Source organism: Pseudophryne corroboree, chromosome 5, assembly GCF_028390025.1.
Source record: "Pseudophryne corroboree isolate aPseCor3 chromosome 5, aPseCor3.hap2, whole genome shotgun sequence".
NCBI lineage: Eukaryota > Metazoa > Chordata > Amphibia > Anura > Myobatrachidae > Pseudophryne > Pseudophryne corroboree.
The window spans coordinates 360,739,505-360,757,277 of NC_086448.1; the positions used below are offsets into that span (position 1 = coordinate 360,739,505).

At 46.4% G+C, this 17,773-nt stretch overlaps 1 protein-coding gene across 1 annotated transcript in view; it reads left to right on the top strand.

Moving 5' to 3' along the window:
- Nucleotides 1-17,773, top strand: part of ERP44 (endoplasmic reticulum protein 44) — a 152,990-nt gene that overhangs the window by 114,467 nt on the left and 20,750 nt on the right. Inside the window, exons 8-9 of the mRNA XM_063922655.1 lie at nt 15,170-15,286; nt 17,028-17,139. Coding sequence (XP_063778725.1) covers nt 15,170-15,286; nt 17,028-17,139 — 229 coding nt within the window. The remainder of the gene's footprint in view (nt 1-15,169; nt 15,287-17,027; nt 17,140-17,773) is intronic.

The following is a 17,773-nucleotide window of genomic DNA, read 5'->3' on the forward strand; positions in this document are numbered from 1 at the left end:
TTACTGTGTCATCTACCTCATTGAATGATGTCACAGACAGAAGGGTAGAGAGCCTATTGAAAAATATTTTTTCTCTTGTAGGAGCAGTGGTAAGACCTGCTATGGCTTCGGCCTGGGTAGCAAAGGCAATGGGCGAATGGATAGAGGAACTAAAGAATGACATCCCCTCTCCTACTAGGGAGCAAGAGGATCGTTTTTGCCGTTTAAGACAATCAGCCCAGTATTTAGAAGAAGCAGCAATTGATGTAGGCACTGTATCTTCTAAAGCTTCAGCCTTGACAGTAGTCGCTCGCAGAGCAGTTTTGCTACGGACCTGGAAGGCGGATGCGGAGTCCAAGAAAGAATTGGAAGCATTGCCTTTCGTGGGTAATATATTATTTGGAAAACCTTTATCGGATATCCTAGAATCAGAGGCTGAATCGAAAAAGGTCAGATTTCCGGCTGCTTATAACCCTAAGTCCAAGGGTTTAAAATTTCGCTCTTTTCGTTGGCAAAGCGAAAGCTAAGGAGGAGCCTAAGCAACCCCAGTTTAAATCCAGGGGTAGGAAGCAGTGGGCTAGCAAGAAGCCAGCTTCCAAACCTGAACAGAAACCCTCAGCCTGAAGAGACGGGCCTCCGCCTGGAGGATTCCAGGGTTGGGGGCCGACTCCTTCAATTTGCACACATATGGCAACAGTAGATGCCTGGGTGCAGAAGGTAGTATCTCAGGGGTATGGGTTCCCATTCAGGAGGCAGCCTCCTCAAAGATTTTTTTGCACCAGCCCGTCTCGTATAGAGTCGAAGGCCAATGCCCTGCAAGAAGCAGTCCAAAAATTACTGCAGGCAGGTGTGATTGTCCCAGTGCCTCCATCACAAAAGGGACAGGGGTATTACTCCAATCTATTTCTAATCCAGAAACCAAATGGGTCATATCGACCAATTCTAAATCTGAAAATGTTGAACAACTACATATGGATCCCGAAGTTCCACATGGAGACGTTACGCTCCATAATGTTGGCTATGGAACCGGGAGATTACATGGTATCTCTGGATGTACGGGATGCTTACCTACATGTGCCTATAGCACTGTTACATCAGTGTTACCTCAGGTTTGCCATCCTCCAGGAACATTTCCAGTTCCAAGCTCTGCCTTTCGGGCTAGCTACAGCACCTAGGGTGTTTACCAAGATCATGGTGGTTATGGCAGCTTGTCTGCGCAAGCAGGGGATAAGAATATTCCCATACCTCGACGACCTGTTAATCTTGGCACAGTCGCAAGATTTACTGTTGAGCCATCTCCAACAGACGATAGTTTGTTTACAGAGACACGGGTGGCTCATAAATTGGGAGAAGTCGTCCCTGAATCCGTCACAGCGGATGGTTCATTTGGGGGCCATATTGGATTCAGACCTACAGAAAGTTCTCTTACCAGAGAAAAAGATAGTCAAGGTGCAGGTCATGGCTCAGGAAGCGTTGCAAGCCCAGACAATGTCAGTCCATGCAGCAATGCGACTGTTGGGTCTGATGGTATCAACCTTCAACATGGTGGAATATGCGCAATTCCACTCCAGACCGTTGCAGCATCTTATTTTGACCAAATGGAACGGAAATCATCAAACAATAAAGAAACAGATGATAAAGATTCCAGTATATGTAAAAAGGTCTCTAGCGTGGTTTGAAAACAAAGGTTTGGTAGAATGATAGAGGCGCTCCTGATGAGTGAAATTACCTGCTGCCTCCCCCTTACACTACTGGATTAATCCCAAAAATAATCCAAGAGAAAAACTGGAAAGGGTGTGTGAGTGTAGGGAGTTGGCGCTGGAATGGGGGTGGGGGAGTAGGGCTGATGGTTCAGCCGGGAAGTTATGGTTTAAGGTGATGGAAATGGATACTTATCTGAGTGATTTTCGGTGAATTCCTGGTTCCTAAAGGGGAGATGTTTTTCCTCCAGAAACAATGGGATCGTACGACGTGATGGTATGAAAAACACAAATTAGGTTTTTTTTTGAGTTGGGAATCCTCAAGGTATAAAATAAGCGTTTTATGATAATAAATATATGAATAGATTTCAGGTAGGATGGTTATACCTCACTTACAAGAAGTGAGCGAGGTTCAAAGCATATAAAAGGTTTTTTTTTCACGCAAATGCTGGAATTAACAGCGTACCTAACTTACAATGAAAGATAGAGGTATAAACACATCAAGGTATCTTTGTGAGCTAAGCTGCGTACCGGTACTCACTAGAAGAAGCGTGTTCCGTCTGCACATCAAGGTATCTTTATCCAAACAGCATTCTTATTGAGCCACCCATATATAAAAAGGGATTTATTGGATAAAAAACAAATAAAAAGTTTACAGACAGAGGGAGTATTGACCACGAGGAAGGGGAGCTGCCAGACGGGGGAACCTGCAAGACCAACTAAAAAACAGTCCGCATGGCCCGGTACCAATGGGGCTTAAATTGAATCAAGAAGGTCGTACCATTCCCCTGCCGTGCAGGTGACAGTCCAAGTGGGCAAGAATCCTCCTCCCACCAACGCGTTTCGAGATAACTCTCTTTGTCAAGGCCCTCTTTGTCTAGCGTGGTGGCTACAGACAGACCATTTAAACAAGGGGAGACCCTTTTGGATAAAAGAGTGGCAAGGACCGCAAGGGAAAGTCGCCAGCCGATAAATCTGTTGGAGATAAGGGCCGTTTACTTGCCTCTAGTTCAGGCAAAGGACAATCTACAAGGAAGACCAGTCCAGATCTGCTCAGACAATGCGACGGCAGTAGCATACCTCAATCATCAAGGAGGAACTCACAGCAAGAGTCTGATGGAGGAAGTAACTCCCATTCTAAAATGGGCAGAACTCCATCTCCCGGCATTGTCAGCAGTATTTGTCCCGTGTGTACTAAATTGGGAAGCGGATTTTCTCAGTCGGCACACCATTCAGGAAACCGAATGGGCACTACACCCAGAAGTATTTCAGACAATGGTGAACAGATGGGGTCTACCAGAGATAGACCTTATGGCGTCTCGTCTAAACAACAAAGTTCTGAGGTACGGATCAAGAACAAGGGAGCCAGGAGCGGTCCTGATAGACGCACTGTCAGTAGAATGGAGGTTTCAGCTGGCATATCTGTTCCCTCCAATATCTCTGTTACCCAGAGTGTTGAGAAAGATAAAACAGGCAAAAGGAGCAATCATTCTAATAGCTCCAGCTTGGCCAAGAAGGCATTGGTACACAGATCTGTTGAGAATGTCCGTGGAAGCACCGATACTGCTCCCTCAACGTCCAGATCTGTTAATGCAGGGTTCTTGTTGTCACAGTCATCTGGATCGCTTATCTTTGACGGCGTGGCTGTTGAAACCTCTATCTTAGAGGCTAAAGGATTTTCGAAACAAGTAATCCAAACCATGCTTAGAGCAAGAAAGCCTTCTTCGGCTCGTGTGAATCATAGAATATGGCAAGCCTATATTCACTGGTGTACTGGAAAAAATTACAATCCGAGATCTTTTAAAGGAGCTAGGATTTTGGATTTCCTTCAGGCAGGATTGGATAAAGGGTTGAAAGTTGCTTCCTTGAGGGTGCAAGTCTCAGCGTTAACTGTATGGTTTCAGCAGAAGATTGCTGACCTACAGGATGTACGTACGTTTTTCCAAGGAGTAGTACATATTCAACCTCCAATTGTTCCTCCTGCAGCTCCCTGGGATTTGAATTTAGTTCTTAAATTTCTCCAGGGTCCTCTGTTTGAACCACTTGAGAGAGCAAATCATAAGTGGTTAACGGTTAAAGTTCTTTTTTTACTGGCAATGGCATCAGCCAGAAGAGTGTCAGATTTAGGAGCATTATCATGTAAGTCTCCTTTCCTAAGTTTTTTTCCAGACAGAGCAGTTCCCAGAACGAGATATAGTTATCTTCCAAAGGTGGTATCAAAGTTTCACCTGAATGAAGAGATTGTAGTCCCAGCTTTTCAGGTATCGGGACTATCTGCGGGAGAAGCCTCGCTGGACGTGGTCCGAGCTTTGAGAATCTACATAGATCGTACTAGTGCCATCAGGAAAACGGATTCTCTCTTCATCCTATATGGATTCCATAGAAGAGGATGGCCTGCTAGTAAACAGACGCTGGCGAGATGGCTCCGAATGGTAATATCTGAAGCTTATTCTCATGCAGATCTCCCTATTCCGGCTAATGTCTCTGCGCACACTACACGTAAGGTAGGTCCTTTTTGGGCAGCACAACAGGGTGCTTCAGCAGAACAGATATGTAGGGCAGCCACATGGTCTTCCATAAACACATTCATCAGACATTATGCCTTGTATACTTTTGCCTCTCATGACGCAGACTTCGGGCGAAAGGTCGTCCTGTGCAATCAGGAGCGTCCCCACCACTAAAATGGCTTTGGGAGTCCCAATGTTATCCTGTGGATAATCCTGTGGTCCCAGCCAGAGAAATATACGTTATGGTAAGAACTTACCGTTGATAACGTGATTTCTCTTATGTCCACAGGGATCCCACCCTGACGCATCTGATTTGAGGATCTAGACAATCACTAAAACCTCTTCCTTCTTGTATGGAAGGGTGTGCATGTGTGTTCTTATCGCCTGTACAGGTCTCTACCTAATGTTCCTGCCTAAAATCGCTGTGGAAAGAACTGATCTGACTGAGTCAGTGGGCGGGACTATATAGTGGAGGCCCCAATGCATCCTGGGAGGCCAGAAAGCTCGTGACCGTGTTGGTGCCATTTTCGCTGTCGCTCGACAATATCCCAATGTTATCCTGTGGATACCTGTGGACATAAGAGAAATCACGTTATCAACGGTAAGTTCTTACCATAACGTTCATTTTCGGTTACACGAGGTTTGTGTATCCGTTGTATTCAGCTTGTTGCTGCTGTTAGTTCATACTGTAATCTGGTTTCCTGTTCCAGTATACGGTATGTTTCTCGCCCTTAGTTAACAAAAATCCTTTCCTCGAAATGTCCGTCTCTCCTGGGCACAGTTCCTATAACTGAGGTCTGGGGGAGGGGCATAGAGGGAGGAGCCAGTTCACACCCAGTAAAAGTCTTTTTAGTGTGCCCATGTCTCCTGCGGATCCGTCTATACCCCATGGTCCTTTTGGAGTCCCCAGCATCCTCTACGGACTAGGAGAAGAGGATTTACCGGTGGATATTAAAATCCCATTTTTTCCTTAATTAAGGGCCATTATTCAGCTATGAGCACATCTGAGATGCGTTTGCATATTTCAGTGTTTCTCCCATGTGTAGCCAAAAATAATACTAACAACTGACTTTTAGGACTATCCTAAGAGCAGGGTCTAATGTATGTTTGAAACCTATAGACAGCAATGGGCACCTAGGTCTTGGTATAACAAACACTGGATTCATGTTTATGTAATTAGTGTGGGCATCTGCCAATAAGATTGTGAAAATGGTATGCTTTTTAATGGGTGTAGTATGGTTTGCCGGCGGTCGGGATACCGGCGCCGGAATCCCGACCGCCGGCATACAGACAGCTGGGCGAGCGCAAATGAACCCCTTGTGGGCACGGTGTCAAAGTCGAAAAATATAGCGACCTATGATGCCTTGTACTAACCCCATGCGCTTGCCCGCTGCACGTGCACATTCTCTCCCGTGCGTGCGCATATTCGCAGTTGCGTGACGGCGCCTCCACGGTCGTGCGCTCAGGCGCGTGGTATGCGCATTTACGGTAGAGTTTGTGTGCGTCTGGCGGGCGACTCGATCGTTACATAGTTAATCTAAATAGTGTATTTTATAGGTTATGGTCCCCTTAATAATATCAGTAAGTATGATTAGTGTAACTGGTTCATGGACAGAGAGATCCCTCTTTACATGATACGAAGGGTCAGACAGGTTTTGAGCAGTGGTGTTTAGTATGCAACGGAAGAGTATATTATTAGTAACATTCCGGTGTTGGTTTGAAAGAGATTAATCGCTCCTGCGTATAGTTATGTTTATAAGACGTTTATGGACATTTACTGTATTTGCAGTTCATTATCCATGCGGCGGGAAACCTGAGATTCCCTCCCACCTGAGCAGTTTGAAATAGTCACAGCCCACCTGTTTGAATCAACCTATGACCTTTCGTTATAATGTGAAGACAGATTCCTGTGTCCAATGAACAATGAGATTGTAGGGCCCTTTGTAGTGTACTGTATGTTGTGTATATAAGAACAGCCAGCCTGGGCCAGCTCAGTCTTCTCTCCACAAAGGTTTTCATCATTGACTAGAGAGCTGGTTCCAGGACTGCGCTAGCGATCATTCCCCACGTGTGTAAGTTCTCTGTGACCAACTTATTCTCTGTCTGTATTTGCCATACTCTCTCTCTCTCTCACTGTTATTGTTTAGGATTAAGACGCTATTGTATATTTATGTCCAGTTATTCTGTTTAGGTGTTTTATGTTAGTGCTGTAGTGTATAAGCTGTTAACTGTTTTCCCCTTTTTACATAGCTAAACCTCGTTAGTAAAGGTGTTGGAACCTCAGCAAGGCGTCTGTGTTTCTCTAGCTAGTATAGAGGGTTTCTGAGCGTCTCAATCGCTCAATCAGCTTTTATATAATAGAGGTTAATCAGCGTTACATTGTGTTAACATTACTAGACCAAGGTTTACAGTATAGGCTTAGCCTTTCAGTGTGTTGCATACAAGGTTTTCATCCTGTGAGCGTCTGCGCCGCTCGTGTTCCTCTCGTGGACACAGCGTCCGCTACGCTAGTAGCGTAGCATTACGGTGCTCGGGCCGCCTATAGCGTGCTCAATACCCAGCGTAAGCCGTGAGCGAACGTGCCGCTCGTGCGTCTCGACCACGGCCTACGTCTGCTACGCTAAGTGCGTACCATTACGGTACCCCGTACGCCCATTGCGTACTGAGTCTCTTACCAATATATAGTGAATGTTATAAGATAAATAATTAGCTTTATCAACGGTGACGCGCCACGCTATATTTCTCTGACGTCCTAGTGGATGCTGGGGACTCCGAAAGGACAATGGGGAATAGCGGCTCCGCAGGAGACTGGGCACAAAAGTAAAAGCTTTAAGACTACCTGGTGTGCACTGGCTCCTCCCCCTATGACCCTCCTCCAAGCCCCAGTTAGATTTTTGTGCCCGAACGAGAAGGGTGCAGTCTAGGTGGCTCTCCTGAGCTGCTTAGAAAAAAGTTTAGTTTTAGGTTTTTTATTTTCAGTGAGACCTGCTGGCAACAGGCTCACTGCATCGAGGGACTAAGGGGAGAAGAAGCGAACTCACCTGCGTGCAGAGTGGATTGGGCTTCTTAGGCTACTGGACATTAGCTCCAGAGGGACGATCATAGGCCCAGCCATGGATGGGTCCCAGAGCCGCGCCGCCGTCCCCCTTACAGAGCCAGAAGAGCAGAAGAGGTCCGGAAAAATCGGCGGCAGAAGACGTCCTGTCTTCAATAAGGTAGCGCACAGCACCGCAGCTGTGCGCCATTGCTCTCAGCACACTTCACACTCCGGTCACTGAGGGTGCAGGGCGCTGGGTGGGGGCGCCCTGAGACGCAATATAAACACCTTAGGGGGCAAAAAATGCATCACATATAGCTCCTGGGCTATATGGATGCATTTAACTCATGCCTGTTTTTCCATAAAAAAGCGGGAGAACGGCCGCCGAGAAGGGGGCGGAGCCTATCTCCTCAGCACACTGGCGCCATTTTTCCTCACAGCTCCGTTGGAGGAAAGCTCCCTGACTCTCCCCTGCAGTCCTGCACTACAGAAACAGGGTAAAACAAGAGAGGGGGGGCACTAATTTGGCAGATAAATCTATACAGCAGCTATATAAGGGAAAAACACTTATATAAGGTTATCCCTGTATATATATATATATATATAGCGCTCTGGTGTGTGCTGGCAAACTCTCCCTCTGTCTCCCCAAAGGGCTAGTGGGGTCCTGTCCTCTATCAGAGCATTCCCTGTGTGTGTGCTGTGTGTCGGTACGTTGTGTCGACATGTATGAGGAGGAAAATGGTATGGAGGCGGAGCAATTGCCTGTATTAGTGATGTCACCCCCTAGGGAGTCGACACCTGACTGGATGGTCTTATGGAAGGAATTACGTGATAGTGTCAGCACTTTACAAAAGACTGTTGACGACATGAGACAGCCGGCAAATCAGTTAATACCTGTACAGGCGTCTCAAACACCGTCAGGGGCTCTAAAGCGCCCGTTACCTCAGGTGGTCGACACAGACCCAGACACGGACACTGACTCCAGTGTCGACGGTGAGGAAACAAACGTATTTTCCAGTAGGGCCACACGTTACATGATCACGGCAATGAAGGAGGTTTTGAACATTTCTGATACTACAAGTACCACAAAAAAGGGTATTATGTGGGGTGTGAAAAAACTACCCGTAGTTTTTCCTGAATCAGATGAATTAAATGAGGTGTGTGATGAAGCGTGGGTTTCCCCCGAAAAAAAACTGCTAATTTCTAAAAAATTATTGGCATTATACCCTTTCCCGCCAGAGGTTAGGGCGCGTTGTGAAACACCCCCTAGGGTAGATAAGGCGTTCACACGCTTATCAAAACAAGTGGCGTTACCGTCTCCTGATACGGCCGCCCTCAAGGAACCAGCTGATAGGAAGCTGGAAAATATCCTAAAAAGTATATACACACATACTGGTATTATACTGCGACCAGCAATCGCCTCAGCCTGGATGGGCAGTGCTGGGGTGGCTTGGTCGGATTCCCTGACTGAAAATATTGATACCCTGGACAGGGACAATATATTATTGACTATAAAGCATTTAAAGGATGCATTTCTATATATGAGAGATGCACAGAGGGATATTTGCACTCTGGCATCAAGAGTAAGTGCGCTGTCCATTTCTGCCAGAAGAGGGTTATGGAAGCGACAGTGGTCAGGTGATGCGGATTCCAAACGGCATATGGAAGTATTGCCGTATAAAGGGGAGGAGTTATTTGGGGTCGGTCTATCGGACCTGGTGGCCACGGCAACGGCTGGGAAATCCACCTTTTTTACCCCAGGTCACCTCTCAGCAGAAAAAGACACCGTCTTTTCAGGCTAAGTCCTTTCGTCCCCATAAGGGCAAGCGGGCAAAAGGCCACTCGTATCTGCCCTGGGGCAGAGGAAGGGGAAAAAGACTGCAGCAGACAGCCTCTTCCCAGGAACAGAAGCCCTCCCCCGCTTCTGCCAAGTCCTCAGCATGACGCTGGGGCCTTACAAGCGGACTCAGGCACGGTGGGGCCCCGTCTCAAGAATTTCAGCGCGCAGTGGGCTCACTCGCAAGTGGACCCCTGGATCCTGCAGGTAGTATCTCAGGGGTACAAATTGGAATTCGAGACGTCTCCCCCTCGCCGGTTCCTGAAGTCTGCTTTACCAACGTCTCCCTTCGACAGGGAGGCGGTATTGGAAGCCATTCACAAGCTGTATTCCCAGCAGGTGATAATCAAGGTACCCCTCCTACAACAGGGAAAGGGGTATTATTCCACGCTGTTTGTGGTACCGAAGCCGGATGGCTCGGTGAGACCTATTTTAAATCTGAAATCCTTGAACACTTACATACAAAGGTTCAAATTCAAGATGGAATCACTCAGAGCAGTGATAGCGAACCTGGAAGAAGGGGACTATATGGTGTCTCTGGACATCAAGGATGCTTACCTCCATGTCCCAATTTGCCCTTCTCACCAAGGGTACCTCAGGTTTGTGGTACAGAACTGTCACTATCAGTTTCAGACGCTGCCGTTTGGATTGTCCACGGCACCCCGGGTCTTTACCAAGGTAATGGCCGAAATGATGATTCTTCTTCGAAGAAAAGGCGTCTTAATTATCCCTTACTTGGACGATCTCCTGATAAGGGCAAGGTCCAGAGAACAGTTAGAGGTCGGAGTAGCACTATCTCAAGTAGTACTACGACAGCACGGATGGATTCTAAATATTCCAAAATCGCAGCTGATTCCGACGACACGTCTGCTGTTCCTAGGGATGATTCTGGACACAGTACAGAAAAAGGTGTTTCTCCCGGAGGAGAAAGCCAGGGAGTTATCCGACCTAGTCAGGAACCTCCTAAAACCAGGCCAAGTGTCAGTGCATCAATGCACAATGGTCCTGGGAAAAATGGTGGCTTCTTACGAAGCGATTCCATTCGGCAGATTCCACGCAAGAACTTTTCAGTGGGATCTGCTGGACAAATGGTCCGGATCGCATCTTCAAATGCATCAGCGGATAACCCTGTCTCCAAGGACAAGGGTGTCTCTCCTGTGGTGGTTGCAGAGTGCTCATCTTCTAGAGGGCCGCAGATTCGGCATTCAGGACTGGGTCCTGGTGACCACGGATGCCAGCCTGAGAGGCTGGGGAGCAGTCACACAGGGAAGAAATTTCCAGGGCTTGTGGTCAAGCATGGAAACGTCACTTCACATAAATATCCTGGAACTAAGGGCCATTTACAATGCCCTAAGTCAGGCAAGGCCTCTGCTTCAGGGTCAGCCGGTGCTGATCCAGTCGGACAACATCACGGCAGTCGCCCACGTAAACAGACAGGGCGGCACAAGAAGCAGGAGGGCAATGACGGAAGTTGCAAGGATTCTTCGCTGGGCGGAAAATCATGTGATAGCACTGTCAGCAGTGTTCATTCCGGGAGTGGACAACTGGGAAGCAGACTTCCTCAGCAGACACGATCTCCACCCGGGGGAGTGGGGACTTCACCCAGAAGTCTTCCACATGATTGTGAACCGTTGGGAAAAACCAAAGGTGGACATGATGGCGTCCCGCCTCAACAAAAAACTGGACAGATATTGCGCCAGGTCAAGGGACCCTCAGGCAATAGCTGTGGACGTTCTGGTAACACCGTGGGTGTACCAGTCAGTGTATGTGTTCCCTCCTCTGCCTCTCATACCCAAGGTACTGAGAATCATAAGAAGGAGAGGAGTAAGGACTATACTCGTGGCTCCGGATTGGCCAAGAAGGACTTGGTACCCGGAACTTCAAGAGATGCTCACGGAAGACCCGCGGCCTCTACCTCTAAGAAAGGACCTGCTCCAGCAGGGACCATGTCTGTTCCAAGACTTACCGCGGCTGCGTTTGACGGCATGGCGGTTGAACGCCGGATCCTGAAGGAAAAAGGCATTCCGGATGAAGTCATCCCTACCCTGATCAAAGCCAGGAAGGATGTAACTGTGCAACATTATCACCGTATTTGGCGTAAATATGTTGCGTGGTGTGAGGCCAGGAAGGCCCCTACAGAGGAATTTCAACTGGGTCGTTTCCTGCATTTCCTGCAAACAGGACTGTCTATGGGCCTAAAATTAGGGTCCATTAAGGTTCAAATTTCGGCCCTGTCAATATTCTTCCAAAAAGAACTAGCTTCAGTTCCTGAAGTTCAGACGTTTGTCAAGGGGGTACTGCATATACAGCCTCCTTTTGTGCCTCCAGTGGCACCTTGGGATCTCAATGTAGTTTTGGGGTTCCTAAAATCACATTGGTTTGAACCACTCACCACTGTGGACTTAAAATATCTCACATGGAAAGTGGTAATGCTGTTAGCCCTGGCCTCAGCCAGGCGTGTCTCAGAATTGGCGGCTTTATCCTATAAAAGCCCTTACCTAATTTTTCATACGGACAGGGCAGAATTGAGGACTCGTCCTCAATTTCTCCCTAAGGTGGTTTCAGCATTTCACTTAAACCAGCCTATTGTGGTGCCTGCGGCTACTAGGGACTTGGAGGATTCCAAGTTGCTGGACGTAGTCAGGGCCCTGAAAATATGTTTCCAGGACGGCTGGAGTCAGAAAATCTGACTCGCTGTTTATCCTGTATGCACCCAACAAGCTGGGTGCTCCTGCTTCTAAGCAGACTATTGCTCGTTGGATTTGTAGTACAATTCAGCTTGCACATTCTGTGGCAGGCCTGCCACATCCAAAATCTGTAAAAGCCCATTCCACACGGAAAGTGGGCTCATCTTGGGCGGCTGCCCGAGGGGCCTCGGCTTTACAACTTTGCCGAGCAGCTTCTTGGTCAGGGGCAAACACGTTTGCTTAATTCTACAAATTTGATACCCTGGCTGAGGAGGACCTGGAGTTCTCTCATTCGGTGCTGCAGAGTCATCCGCACTCTCCCGCCTGTTTGGGAGCTTTGGTATAATCCCCATGGTCCTTTCGGAGTCCCCAGCATCCACTAGGACGTCAGAGAAAATAAGAATTTACTTACCGATAATTCTATTTCTCATAGTCCATAGTGGATGCTGGGCGCCCATCCCAAGTGCGGATTGTCTGCAATACTTGTACATAGTTATTGTTACAAAAAATCGGGTTATTATTGTTGTGAGCCATCTTTTCAGAGGCTCCTCTGTTATCATGCTGTTAACTGGGTTCAGATCACAAGTTGTACGGTGTGATTGGTGTGGCTGGTATGAGTCTTACCCGGGATTCAAAATCCTTCCTTATTGTGTACGCTCGTCCGGGCACAGTATCCTAACTGAGGCTTGGAGGAGGGTCATAGGGGGAGGAGCCAGTGCACACCAGGTAGTCTTAAAGCTTTTACTTTTGTGCCCAGTCTCCTGCGGAGCCGCTATTCCCCATGGTCCTTTCGGAGTCCCCAGCATCCACTACGGACTATGAGAAATAGAATTATCGGTAAGTAAATTCTTATTTTTCTCCCTCCAGGGGGGTCGTGGACCCCCAAGAGGGAGAAAAGAGGTCGGTATGGTGGTCGCCGGCAACTTGAAGACCACCCCTTTTTAAGTACCATTATAACATGTACTCCCAGCACCACAAGAAAAATCCATAAAAGCAAGTATTTATTTTCATAATCAATGCACATATAGACTGAAATACCTTTATGGAACCCATGCATTGATTATTGTATGTACTATTGTTTTGAAATGTATTTTAAGTAAGATTTTACAGTAATATCATTCTTTGATAGCCCCACCCAGACATGATATATTATGATTGCAATAGTAATGTTAGTATAAAACGAAATGTTTAAACCTCAAAACAGTATGATATTCACAATGCTAACATTACTGTTGTAGTCCTAATATATATTCTGTTTATGTTCTTTAAGTTTTTTAAATTTTTTGTGTTATTGGTCTTCTCTTCTGCCCTTCCATAAGTCTGTATGTTAAGGTTTGTTCTGCACTGTGCTTACTTTCCATATCTGTATGAAATATACAGAAACACACAGGGCACGAACCAATTAGGTGCCAAAAAGTATTTCCTTTTAACTACAAATTAATTAAATGAAAAATGCCAAACAAAGGTGATTTCTGTGTAATTTTAGGCCATTGTTTAACCCCAATAATGACATGTAATTATTGTCCCAATTAAGCTAAACTTCCAAATGCCTAATTAGTCATTAGGGATGGGCTGTCCCAAGGGTTCTGAACCAAGTCCTGACATTTTTACCTTTTAAAATAAAGATCTTCCCTTCTAACACCCTCAGGAAAGTGTGCACTAAGAACCAAGAATGTCCTCTGATAAAGCAATGCAACTTTGGAATTGGATGGCAAGTGTAATTCGCTGTGGAAGTTCGCAGTGAAATCTGTTTGCACAAGCCGGCTCTCACCAAATTAGATTGACCCCACGATAGCAAACAGTCCGTTTTTTTTTTTTTTTTTTTCCGTTTTTTTTTTATTTGAGTAATGTTTTAGTATAGGCAGTTCGGAAAGTCCCTCCACATTGAGCGCAGTCTCTGGCTGCAGATCTCCTCTGCAGCTGTGGGAGACTAGAGAGGGATAACACACATAATATAGAGAAGTACGAAACAAATTCTGTATAATAAAAGGTTAATGCTGCTCCTCACCTCTATGGGGGGAATTCAAGTGTTTTGCACGCAAGTGTTGCTCCATTTGAGCATGCAAAGCCGACAGCGCTGACATTACTGTTATGTTATGTTCCATCATTTTAACGGGCTGGTAACTAGTTCTGTATAAAAGCAATTATGTTATCCTATTACTTAGCAAACATTCTCTGCAGGAAGACTCGCGTAGCTCACAGTCACTGCGTGGAGACTCGCGTAGCTCAGTCACTGCGGGGAGACTTGGTCTGCGGGGAGACTCGCGTAGCTCACAGTCTCTGCGGGGAGACTCGCGTAGCTCACAGTCACTGCGTGGAGACTCGCGTAGCTCACAGTCACTGCGTGGAGACTCGCGTAGCTTACAGTCACTGCGTGGAGACTCGCGTAGCTCACAGTCACTGCGGGGAGACTCGCGTAGCTCACAGTCTCTCTGCGGGGAGACTCGCGTAGCTCAGTCACTGCGTGGAGACTCGCGTAGCTCACAGTCTCTGCGTGGAGACTCGCTTAGCTCACAGTCTCTGCGTGGAGACTCGCTTAGCTCACAGTCTCTGCGTGGAGACTCGCGTAGCTCAGTCACTGCGTGGAGACTCGCGTAGCTCACAGTCACTGCGTGGAGACTCGCGTAGCTCAGTCACTGCGTGGAGACTCGCGTAGCTCAGTGTCTCTCTGCGGGGAGACTCGCGTAGCTCACAGTCACTGCGTGGAGACTCGCGTAGCTCACAGTCACTGCGTGGAGACTCGCGTAGCTCACAGTCTCTGCGTGGAGACTCACGTAGCTCACAGTCTCTGCGTGGAGACTCGCGTAGCTCAGTCACTGCGTGGAGACTCGCGTAGCTCACAGTCACTGCGTGGAGACTCGCGTAGCTCACAGTCACTGCTTGGAGACTCGCGTAGCTCACAGTCTCTGCAGGGAGACTCGCGTAGCTCACAGTCTCTGCAGGGAGACTCGCGTAGCTCACAGTCACTGCGTGGAGACTCTCTTAGCTCACAGTCTCTGCAGGGAGACTCACGTAGCTCACAGTCTCACTGCGTGGAGACTCGCTTAGCTCACAGTCTCACTGCGTGGAGACTCGCTTAGCTCACAGTCTCACTGCGTGGAGACTCGCGTAGCTAACAGTCTCACTGCGTGGAGACTCGCGTAGCTAACAGTATCACTGCGTGGAGACTCGCGTAGCTCGCAGTCTCTCTGCGGGGAGACTCGCGTAGCTCAGTCTCTCTGCGGGGAGACATTTTGACCTCCCTGTATTTGGCTGCCATGGATGGCAGCATCTCTTTATTGGACCTAAGTTATTATAAATATCCTAACTGTGTTATGAACAGTACAATTTTCTATGTTTTGGTGATATATATTGTGTTTTCCTTCATAAAAAGAACTTGGAGTATTTGGATGTAAAAGTAAGGAAACTAATTATGTTTGCAGGAAAATGCTCCAGATATGGTATATTTGGGATCACTAACCAACTCTGACCTTGCCTACGCTTGGACGCAAGATAAATGTGTGCCTCTTGTTCGGGAAATAACGTTTGAAAATGGAGAGGTACGAGTTCCAAGCTTTATATACATCCTTAGGAATGTGTACTGGTTTCTAAGCCTTTCCTCCTTATCCCTCTTTTTTCCCTAAATGCTTCATGCCATGTACTAAGGCTCTTGCATTACTTCATCTAATTTTGCTTCAGACTGCATACATAGTGAGAGAATTGTTGTTCCTCTTAGTAGGCTGTTATTACAAAATATGGAATAATCTACTCATGCCCATACTACCTCCAAACAACCTCCCATAAGAATCAGGCTGTGCACTTGAATTACACATAATTCATATGTTACCTTATACTGCACAGGACTGTGGTCTATTTTCTACAGTGCATTGGTGTTAACAATCGTGTACATTGCATGTTCTATCAGTATTTACTGTATATACTTATCAAGGGGTCCAGACCATGAACTTTCTACTGGTTATCCAAACCTCTGTGGAGACTGGCCACACCACTACACATGGGCCCTACCACTGCATTCCCCCAGTAGGCCCTTCATGCCCCAGTCCGACACTGCTGACGCTCCAACATAGCTAGCGATTCCTGTGTTTGAGTACTGTTTCCCAAATTTTGGGTCTTTATTTGTTAACGGTGTACGAAGTAGCTAATAATGGGGTCATTCCAACCTGATCACACGTTAGCTATTTTTTGCAGCGCTGCGATCAGATAGTCGCTGCCTATGGGGGAGTGTATTTTTGCTTCGCAAGTGCGCGAACGCTTGTGCAGCCGAGCGGTACAAAAATAGTTTGTGCAGTTTCTGAGTAGTTCTGAACTTACTCAGCCGCTGTGATCGCTTCAGCCTGTCTGGTCCCGGAATTGACGTCAGACACCCGCCCTGCAAACGCTTGGACACGCCTGCGTTTTTCCAACCACTCCCTGAAAACGGTCAGTTGACACCCATAAACGCCTTCTTCCTGTCAATCTTCTTGCGATCGGCTTTGCGAATGGATTCTTCGTTAAATCCGTTGCCCAGCACGATCCGCTTTGTACCCATACCACGCGCCTGCGCATTGCGGTGCATACGCATGCGCAGTTTTGACCTGATCGCAGCGCTGCAAAAAAAAGCTAGCGTGTGATCCGGTCAGAATGACCCCAATGTGCGAAGTACTGTACTTGGGATTAGCATTTTTGCTGCAAAGCACTGAATGAGTGACCCACGCATCATTATGCTTCATTTGCAACTTCATACCAATTCATTTGCAACAAAAATTGCTTATTCTAAATACAGTATTTAGTGTACTGTTAGGCCTTTAAAGTATGTAATCTGGGTATAAAGACAGAGGTCCTTTGCCTTCTTACCCAGATTACGGTACTTTCTCCAAAATTGTTCATCTTTCATCGCTTCTCATTTATTTAGGATTAGTGTAGCATGTTAAGGCATGTATTTTAAGGACAAAGTGGCATGGCACACGATTTGAGGATAGGAGTATGTGGACACATCTGCATTTCTGCCATAAGGATTTGTATGGCAGTTGGGGGAGTAAGCGGCGTACATGAGGAGGAGAAGACTGCACAGAAATCCATTATTTGTTCTTGTTTGCTTGATTTCTTTTACAGACTGCTGACTTGTTTTCTGCTCTTTTCCCCTCTGCTTGTTTGAGCTACAGTAGTTTGCATTAATAAACATTCCTAACCTTTTGTTTTTTGTATAGGTCATCTGAGCGTGTGTTTCTGTTTAGGCAATCATTAATATTTTATCATAGCCAGAATTTCCCCCCTTACTATATTTAATACTTTCCTGTTTAGGAGTTGACTGAAGAAGGACTTCCATTTCTTATACTTTTCCATATGAAAGATGATTCTGCAAGTCTAGAGAAATTCCAGCAAGAAGTTGCTAGACAGTTAATTACTGAAAAAGGTATGTTTTTTTCCATGGTGTCTTAATTTAAAACCTGTTTATCCAGTGTTTCTTTATAACTGATGAACGCTACAGCATGAGCTTGGCCATACAGTGAATAACCTAAATCCAACCCTATGGAAACATCCATGAAACCGCATTGAAACTGCCAATAGGAAACCCCCCATTTGGTTTAGAATTTATTTTGTTAAACACATATCCCAGATTTACAAACTTTAGAAAGTCTAGTTTACTTTATTGTCATATTACAATGTTTCATTGTATGTTCTACCTGCATAGATATATTCTAGTTGTGCCTATGGAAATATGATCTGAAGAGAATAGAGCTAATTTCTGAATTTAGAACATAGGTCTTCCTGTGGCCCTACAGCTGCTGTGGAACTACACATCCCAGCATGCCATCCCTCAGTTTTGCGCAAGTCTAACAGCATAACTGTGGCAGGGCATGCTGGGATGTGTAGTTCCACAGCAGCAGGAGGGCCGCAGGTTGAAGACCCTTGATTTAGAATATCCAGTGAGTCTAGCTTCCGGACAATAGTTTGTCTTCCACTAGCCATTATTCTTTCTAGACTACAAGTGTGATATGTACATACATGTGTTTGCTTGGATTACACAAATTTTATATAATTTCAGT